Raw genomic sequence first — 10,000 nt, 5'->3', positions numbered from 1 at the left:
ACTTAGGCCAAGGATGGCTGTTTCAACGTGTTTGCATAACCTCCTTGAACTTAATATTTAGCCCCACTCTGGAGTGAGTATAGGGCACAGCGGAGCCATATAGAGAATGATAGAGGGAGCGAGAAGTGGAATGATAGAGAGGTCCAAGTCCAAGGTGTCTCTCCTGCGATGAGTAGCTTCTCTCTTTGATTAGCAGCAGAGCGGGGGGGGGAGGGGGCGGAGGTGACGGAATGAGGACGGAGAGACAAAGTGCTCGTGCTGAACTTGACAGAAGTTTTTTTTTTTTTTAAATGATAGTGTGAATCACACACGAAAAACGCAGACGGACTCTATTTTTCAGTGATGCAATGCAGAAGGTGTCCTCCTGGTATTTTAAGTTTACATTAGCGTCAGTTTGGAGAAGCAACTACAGCTCCTTTCATTTCTAACGCCGACATGTGAGAATTGAAACGGCGAGACGAAAAGGGATTTAGAATCTGATTGTGTAAGTGTAAGTGCTGAAATGATGAGTTGAAGAATTCATTTTGAGGTCGAGAGAAAATGAAACAAGCGATATGTAGTTATAGCAGAAGTCATTCCAGCTTTTCAAATGAGAGGACATGCTTGTTTTTATTTGTATCAATTATCAATCAATTTTGCATAAAGTAATTAGAGTGATAGCACATATTTACCTCACAGGTGGCTTTACTTTTATTCAATGTGACCTCAACGAAACACCGCAACAAATTGTAGTTTCATCTTTTGATGGGGGGGGGCATAACTCATCAGTGTTTAAACTGAGGCCTTAGTGCTCTCTCTTAACACGCTGCATATGTGTGTATGTTTCCCCCTCCCTTTGTGTGTGTGTGTGTGTGTTCTTACAGTAGTGTGACTGGAGCAGTGTTACTCATTCTGTGACCCTCACCTCTCTCTCTCTTAGATGACAGGGAGCTTTAAACAACCCAGCTGCTGTATGTATGTGTGAGTGTGTGTGTGAGTGTATAGGTGTTCCTGTCTGCAAGGCAGGAGAGTCCTACACGTGTACAATACCCCCCCCCCCCCATCTCATTCCTTGTGCCTTGGGGAGACACTGTCAGTCAGTTGAGTGACAATAAAGACAGAAAATAAACCTCCCACATTGAGAGAATGAAAATCGCTGCTCAGCTATTGGATGGGATCCCTTGAGGTTTTGGGGTCAGAGCTCTCCTCATTGGTTGAAACCGGAGAGGGAGGCCTCGTGCCAGACAGCTCTGGATATGGATTGTGTTTTGGATTGTTGTTTTTCTCGCGTTTACTGTGAAAGGCTGAGGTTACGAAGAAACGAAAAAGTACTGCCATGCACGCGTCGGAGCCAACACGGGCATACATGGAGACAAGGTCATCCAAATTGGAAAAAGATGCCGGTGACATCATAATCAACACTGACATCCCCTGAGCCGTTGTTTATTTATCCATCTTCTTTTTACAACAACAGGAATCCACCAACCTCTCGCTGATCCACAGAAGCTGATGCAACAGAGCTGGAAGTGAGAGAGGACAAAACCCACTGGTTCCTCTTGTCAGACTGCTGGCACATAATAGTTCAACATTTTAGAGAATATGTTTATTTGATTTCAACCCGAAGAGTTAGATGAGGAGATCGATATTGGTCTCATATGTGTGTTAAATAGAGCTTTAGACTTGGAATGTGCTTCGATGAGGTTAGTATAAAGACTGTAAAACGGGAAAACAAGTAAACCGAAGTGAAAAATGCACCTGTCAGCGCCTCTAAATTTGTCTTATTACCTCAGCCAAGGAGTAATGTTTTTGTCTGTGTTTGTCTGTCTGTTAGTTAGCAGGATAACACAACAACTACTACAACTATTACTACTAAAACTTTAAGTACTTGGTTAAAGGATGGTGTATGGGTTAGGAAAGAAAACATTAAATTCTTGTGTTGATCGGGGCGCGGATTTTTCTTTCACTTTCTTTAACATTGTGAGGGAGGGCGTTATTCAACATTTCCCTTGATTTCTCAGATAAAAATCTGACATGTTTAGGGGACAGATGTTAATAAGTATGTGCAGTTTGGTGCATATCCAAATAAAAACGCGTAAGGGGTTTGTTCAGGCCTTGGCAGAGGTACTGAATGCCATTCTAGTTACTGTATCCTACTTTAATTCTTACATATACAGAACATTTCAAATCGACAATCCTCAAAGTTGAGTTAATTTGGAGCTGCCTTAAATTTTGTAGTTCACTAATCTGTGAGCACAAGTGTTGGCGTTGCCGTTACAAACATGATGGTGACAAACTTGGCCAGACTCACTCTCACAAAAACTTCCTTAAAGACCTGACTAAAAAAACACAATGTCTCATTAATCATTAGAAACGTTTTATAGCATATTTTCTCACTTGGAGGGAGAGCCTGGCTTTTTCTTCTTTCATCAGTTCTCATGCTACTTTTAACATCAATCTTCTTATCTCACTTACTTGGAAAGGGAGCAAATAAACACATTTCTCACAGTGTTGAATAATTAATAAAAAGGTCATATACAAAACATTTTATACTAAATTTGAATTACATTCTGCTGTTGTTTTAGATATTGTCTTGACGAGGTTGACAATATGACAAGAAGATCGACAAGACGTTGTCTTTATCTGACACACACACACACACACACACACACACACACACACACACACACACACACACACACACACACACACACACACACACACAGACACACACACAACCACCTGGTCTCTCTCTCTCCGACTGGAATGCAGTGGTGGTCGTCTGGTCCTGCTCATCTCTCTGGGAGCAGTCAGCCATCTCTCCTCGTTCCTGCTCCCACTCTAAACATTTGGCTAGTTTTGGCAGATTTGTTGATTTTTGTCCCCTCGTATTTTCCCCCTTGTTGCTGTAAAACTGATACATACTCTTTCAATTAGACCTCCCCACCAGCACCACCACCACCACCACCGCCACCACCGCCAGTCTGAGCACTAGTGTGGGAGTGGGGGTGAGCAGAGTAAGTGGGTTGTATATTTTATTAGTGAAGTGAAAACACACACAACCTGGCCAAGTTCTGGTAGAGCCATCTGCTGTCATGGATGTTTCTTGGGAAGCACAGCTCAAGGTTAGCATGCAAAGTTTGGCATTCTTGCGCAGGATTAGCACGTAATGGCTAATGTAACTGCTCACAGGGAATATTGGAGTGGATGTTCATTTCCAAACTTGCATACAAAGTGTGGGCATGGATGGATCCCATGTTGCAGAATAAGATGGATAAATCCAGGAAAGCAAACAGGAGGACGTGTGTAATAGGTAAATCTGGCATGTGGCTGCAGGTTAGCTGTTGCAGGGTAACATGGAGCTAATCCCGCCTGAGGTAGCCAGAACTCGGACCTCATAAAAATGCATTTAACCCACATTTAGAGTTAAAAAACAGATTTACCATCTCAACTGGCTTTGCACTAAGCTTACCAAATGAAGCCAGAGCATGTGTTTTATGTTGGAAATAGACATTTTCCCTACCTCCTCAGTTGTAAATAACACAGTCTTCCAAGGGCCATAAATAATAGTGTCACTCAACCATGCCCCATTCTCATGTCCTCTGCTTGCTCTCACCACAGGCCTCTAGAACCGCCTAGCCTAGGGGCCCCCGGCTTTGTGCCGCACCTTCACACACTTACAATCAAGGAACAGCCATAAAATGCCCGTGGAATGTCTCTGCAGAGCCGGACAGTTAAGTGGTGGAAATCCATGATCACAAACTAGAAGGTCTCATAATGGATGCTCTGGGAACAGATATAAGTGGGCTCCCCATGTTCTCTGCTAACAAAATACATCACACATGCCCATAAGGACATGAAAGCATAAATGGGCGCACGGACAGGCAAATGCATGCACACAGGCACACATGCACACATGCACACACTGCACTTAGGGGCAGACAGTATTGATGGTTCCCTCGGGCATCACACGGACGCATCTGTTTCTGTCCCACCGACTCTGCACACTCATAATTTCAAGTAAGTCATAACACAAATTATAAACACATATCCCTCAACCGTGACGCCTAGGAATAACAACATGGAGCACAGTGAGCTGATTTAGGGTAGGCTGGGACTTATAAATCTTTACCTTTGCTCCTTTCTTCTCTTCCTCCTCTCTCTCCTGCCTCTTTTCTCTCTCGTGCAGAACAGGTAGCAGCCACTCTTGTGCAACACTTACACTTCCTCTGTTCTCTTGCCCTCGTCTCTTGACACCTCTTCTTTTTTTTGGCGGTTTTTATTCCTGCTGCAGTCTACATCACTTCACCTCTTCTTCCTCTGAATTTGTTTTGAGCTAATGTACGCATGTGGGTGTTTACGCTCACTCTTGACCCCATCTTAACCCCCTCGTCACCCAGAAATCTGTCTGGCCTGCCAGTCGCCCATCTGCTCCGTGAAATCACGGTCCTTTTTTTTCCGACAGCATCCCTACCTCAAAGACGTCTTCATCAAAGTATTCTCTCCTCATTTTTCTTTTCCTTTGTCCTGAATTATCTCCTTCTGCCGCAACGCTACTTACTCCTCTCTTCTTTGACTCTTTGCATTTCTGTTTTTTTTTCTTTCCCCTGTTTTCCCTCTCACCTCTCATCGCATGGTCATGTACTTTAGCCATCCATCTCCCACCTCCGTAGATCTGAATGTCTCAATGTCTCAGGGACCATGGAGGTTCAATTGGAATCACATGTTGTGGTCCAGCAGAGAATTTCTCCCTTTATAAATAAGATATCATCCCAGCGGATGCTGTTCTACAAAACCTTGCGTGCTCTCAATGCTTATATTAAATATGAGACATGAGGTGTATATAAATGCACAGATGTTTATCTTATCACTTAAACTATTGTTATCTCACAGAGTAGGAAAAAGTAGACGGGTTTCTTTGGGGTTTCCAGCAGCAGGATTTATTTTTCCTTTTATTGGAGTCCTTTTTCACTTCTCAGTGCACGGGGTCTGACTTTTATGAAGACTAATCACAAGTTTGTCATGAAAACGCATTTCGTTGTTGCCCTTTCAATCGGACAGGAAATGAAGATAATCCTTTGTTTGTCCAGGATATGCCAAGTCTAAGTTAAGCAGGGAGTTAGACAAGAGGGGAGGAAAAAGAGAGGCTTCACCCACTCAAGATCAGCCAGCAGATACAGTGCAAGCATTTCTCTCTCTCTCTCTCTCTCTCCCCCTCTCTCTCTCTCCGTGTGAGTGTGTGTACGTGTGTCTGTGTGTGTGTGTGTGTGTTTTATCAGATAGATGATCCTGTCTGCTAGATTCATGTGCACTGCAAGTGTGTTGTACAGTGAAAGCCAAATGGCCTCTCAAATTAGATCTGATGAAATACTCAAGTGTGATTCAGGTTCAAAGACTGTTACTTATAATAATCAGCAGATACATGAAGACACACACACACACACACACACACACACTCCCTGCGTGCACACAACCACTGATTGAGGATGTGGGAGACAAAGTTTACAGGCTGGCTAATCATAATAATGCCCCTTTTTTTTATTGTTTTAGGAAGTCATCATTCAGCAGAATCCTTCAGTTCTACTCAGAGAGCAGCCACAGGGAGACTGTGCCATATATTCCGCTGGCTTCATTTAGAGACTGGAAGTGATTTAACTTGCAGTGAAGCGGGGAGGTCACTGTGGTTCAAAGGTTTCATTCATTCAGGCTCAGAACGTCTCATGCTCAATTAATAATGTCCAGCTCGGAAGTCTGTACCTGTGCTAATGAATGCAGGTGAGAGGGACGCAGGAGTTCAAACTAACTTTTTACTCTGATTGCACTGGTTGGCCTAATATATTTTAATGTAGCTGCACCAGCACATAATTTAGCTGCACCCAGAATCATTCACCTTTCCTTTTGGTGACATTTTAAGCTTTATAATTTTTTGGTTGTTTGAGCCATTGGAATTCTTTGTGAGTCATTCTTTGTGAATATATATATGTTGGCCTTTTTTATGTTGTAGGATGTGGCTCTGATTCAGAGTTAGATGAGGCCGTCTCCGCTCCACTGAAGATACTGAGTTTGGAGTCTTGGTCAGACCGTAATATTCCACTTCATTCATTTGACAGCTTTAGTGTCTGGTGTGTCTCTGTCACAGTGTTTACTCCGGCAGCTTTAATCCATTTTGGATAGAAATTTTGCAAATTAGTCGGGGGTAGGGTCAGGACTTCAAAGGTCATGGTCACAACATGGGATCAAAGTTTCAGCCTGGTGCTACAATGAATGCATATATGCATGCATTTAAAATTGAAACGATCATTAATTTAGTTACAGGTTGTATTTATAAATAATTATGCATGTTAGTTGATATGACATATTATACAATAAAAACAAAACAGTACAGCTTGATGTTTATAGCTGCACCACAGATATGCCCACAAAATATATTTATTACGCTCATCAGGTCTAAGAATATCTTTTTATAGTGGGATTATCAAAATATTGTTATTTTGCTGGCTTAACTCTAATTTTTTATTTTCTGTTTTGAAAAAAAGATAAGGAATGAATACAGCTTCCATTTTTTGAAATAATGAATAGTTCTTCAATTTGAATTAACAAAATGTTTAAAGGATGTGATTTTGTTCAAGGGGGAATACAGGTGTAGTGTTTTACATTAACATGCGCCTTATTTTGAAAACTCCTTTGTTAAACTGTGCTTTTTTTGTCACTGCAACACAAACAAAGTATCACGACACCAGAAGCATGTCTTTCAGTAGTTCATTCAGGAGAGGCCACTTGATGAATGGGAGTGTAACAATCCTTGATAAAGTGGCTCAGTGGTGGTCAGAAAGAGATGGATCTCTGTTTGGCTTTTCGAGATGCACTCACAGATAAGATAAACCACCCCTTTAACTGGGATGGGGGTTAGTGACCCTAACCTTTCACCACACTCTTTTCTTGCACCAAAGGGACGCTGCACAACATCAGCCTCTTACGTTGCGTAAGTGCTCTAGCGGAAAAACCCAGTGAAATAGACAGAATAGTGTTTTTCCAGTTACATAATAACCTTAACAAATACAATTCTCGAGCTGAAGCTGATGCAGTTAATCCCGAATGTAATAAGGAAATGGGTGGGTGGGTGTGAGACGAGTTTCCATATCTGGCAGTGTGGTGCAACGATGGCCATCCGGCGAGCAGGTTAGAGCTGTTAATCTGACACATTGTTTATGAACAGCGACACATTCTTTGCCCATATATGACTCCGTGCATCAGCTTTTCACTCCAGTTAACACAAAGTAAAGGAATTGAGACACCCTGAGTTTATTAGGCCATGGATGTGAAATTGGGCCGCGTGAAGAAGGATTTAAAAAATCTATCACATTGTTGTTTGATCCCAGTGGATTTATTTTTACTGGGGATTTATTCGATAAAACTTTAAGAATTCTTTCAACAATTTTACTTTGTGAATGACCAGGTCAAGCAGAATAATCCTGCAGTCTAAAGCACTTGCTTTGGTACAAGTGGTCCAGTGTAGGTCTGCTTGTATGTGTGTGTGTGTGTGTGTGTGTGTGTGTGTGTGTGTGTGTGTGTGTGTGCGTGTGCGTGTGCGAACTCCCTTTACAGTGAGCATTAAAAGGAATAACAGTGGAGGTGTGGGGAGACGAAAAGTGTCATGGCGATCCTGCCCTATGATGAATGGTGCGATTAGCCGCTTCGATCCCTGTCAGGACACACACGCATGCACGCACAAATACATGCACAACATGAGAGCACACACTTGAGCTCACAGTAACACACAGGGGCCTATTAAAGGCCTTGAATGGGAGAATCCAGATGCGGCGTGCAGATAATTGTACTAAAAACACAGAAAATGCAGTCCCAGACCGGCAGGACTTTATGTCTGAGCTCAGCATGTTTATTTTCACAATTGAGTTATTTCTGCAGGGACTGAAATCATGGAATAAAAACACTCCGATGCAGGTCAATTTTTAATTGAGTCCAAAGTGTATTTGGAGCGCACACCCACCCTCCTCCTTTTCCTTTACCCCTCACCTCACACATTACGTTACCATGCTGGTTTAATGCCCTCTTAATTTAAAATGCGATTTAAGAGTCTGGAGTTCAGCCATGTTGTGTTTATCCAACTTAAAGTACTTTCAGTTCCGAGACACCAATTAAAGCTTGATACTCTTGTGATGGTCATTCAGACGAACTGTTTAGAGATAGAAAAGACGCATAAATAAATTCATTCTATTACTAAACATGGTCAAACTGCATAGAAACCCCCATAAACATGCGTCCTTTTCCTTTATAATCCCATTTTTACAGTGTGCTGGGTGCAATGGACCAAGCAAAGGTGTGTGTGTGCGTGCGTGCGTGTGTATGTTTGTGGGTTTGCCTGGCTACGTATGAGAATATGTTTGTGCTTCTGTGTTTACAAGAGTGGGCGGAAAACATGCGTGTTTGTCACCACGCTGGATTTACGACATCCTGTTTGATGACGAGGCTAATCATCACTAATCTGCCCCCAACAAGGGTTACGCAAGGCATTCTACGAAGTCCTGTGGGAGAAAAAATGTCTGCATCTGGTTGTGTGTATGATGACACTTGGGTGGTATGTTTCCTATGCACCTGTAGACAGTCATTTGTTGTCACCCTCCCCTCCCCTCCCACACACACACACACACACACACACACACACACACACACACACACACACACACACACACACACAGACACACACTTATGCTGTGGTAAAAGACAAAAGATGTCATATCCTCCCCAGCCTACACTATTAGGCTCCATTACTCTATTGCGTGCCCTTGAGTCACACTGGTGTACCACTTTTGCAACATTTAGCCGACCACTTCAAAGATGTATGCTTGTTTTTTGTGGAATCTCTGTCTGAGTTTTAAGGAGCTCTGTGTTTGCTCTGACATCAGCATACGTCAAAGGCCCCACCAGCTGCAGATGTGGGTGCTGTGTGATTAACTATAAAATTAAATAAAACCACATTCCAACTTTTTATTTTCACTTTGCGCAATAAATAGGACTTGCTTTTGATTATTTGTTCCTTAATGATAACATTCCTCCTCGCCTTCTGCACCCCTCTGTTCCACATTTCTTTCTGTCGCACCTTCAGGCAGCAGGCTTTGCTGGCAGCCATCAGTGAGAAGGATGCTAACATCGCCCTGCTGGAATTGTCCTCCTCCAAACGGAAGAAAGCCCAGGACGAGGTGATGGCTCTGAAGCGGGAGAAAGACAGGCTCATGCACCAGCTCAAGCAGCAGGTACATCCACCACATGCGACCACAAGCTATTTATTCATGCATATAAATGATGAATCAAATTTTACAACTCTCCTGGTCTAAAAAGTGGACTGGCCTGCACATAAATCAAATGAAGCCTGGCTTTGCGGTCACCACTTACCAACAGACTCTTGCTCTGTGAATCAAAGCAGGGTTACGAATGCAAACCTGAAGGTGAAGCCTTCCCTGCATTTAGACAGTTTCGTTGGTAGATGTTTGAACTTTAAAACCAGGAAGTAAATAGTTAATGATTCCCGGTAGTTAACAGAATTCGCTTCCTTGCCTCAAACCACACGTACTGCATTCACTCATCATAAGCTAACCACCAGTTAAACAAAAGCTGTGATTCAAAATCCAGGAACATAAACACATTCGGGTTTAGCTAGCTTAACAGTCATGTTGCAATCAGAGCTATTAGATGCACTCAGACTGTCCCAGACACGGTTGGCATCATAGGTGAGTCACCGGCGGACGTTTCTGTCTTCCATCATCTGGTCAGAGAGACAGTTCCCAGCACCCACACATACCTACACACACACACACACACCTATTTCCCGTGTTGCCCTGGCTCTCAATATGACCCACGACAGAAGAAGGTATGTTGATCATTCAGGTCTGGTCAGACCACATCAGTGACTGAGCAAACGTGAACGCTAACGATAATGAGGCGACAGCAGGGAGTCGACATGTACAATCTCCTGAGTCACAGGGGCTTCTGGGAAACATGGTGCATT

General features: G+C 42.9%; 1 protein-coding gene across 4 annotated transcripts in view; it reads left to right on the top strand.

Moving 5' to 3' along the window:
* The window catches only part of LOC117764694 (ERC protein 2-like), a 149,905-nt gene that overhangs the window by 95,058 nt on the left and 44,847 nt on the right, over positions 1-10,000 (top strand). For all 4 annotated transcript variants that reach the window (XM_034590676.1, XM_034590673.1, XM_034590675.1 and 1 more), the window contains one exon: positions 9,101-9,248. In XM_034590676.1, coding sequence (XP_034446567.1) covers positions 9,101-9,248 — 148 coding nt within the window. The remainder of the gene's footprint in view (positions 1-9,100; positions 9,249-10,000) is intronic.

Source organism: Hippoglossus hippoglossus, chromosome 7 (assembly GCF_009819705.1).
Source record: "Hippoglossus hippoglossus isolate fHipHip1 chromosome 7, fHipHip1.pri, whole genome shotgun sequence".
Lineage (NCBI taxonomy): Eukaryota > Metazoa > Chordata > Actinopteri > Pleuronectiformes > Pleuronectidae > Hippoglossus > Hippoglossus hippoglossus.
The sequence above is the reverse complement of the archived record's forward strand: the minus strand, read 5'-3'. Positions and strand labels throughout refer to the sequence as shown.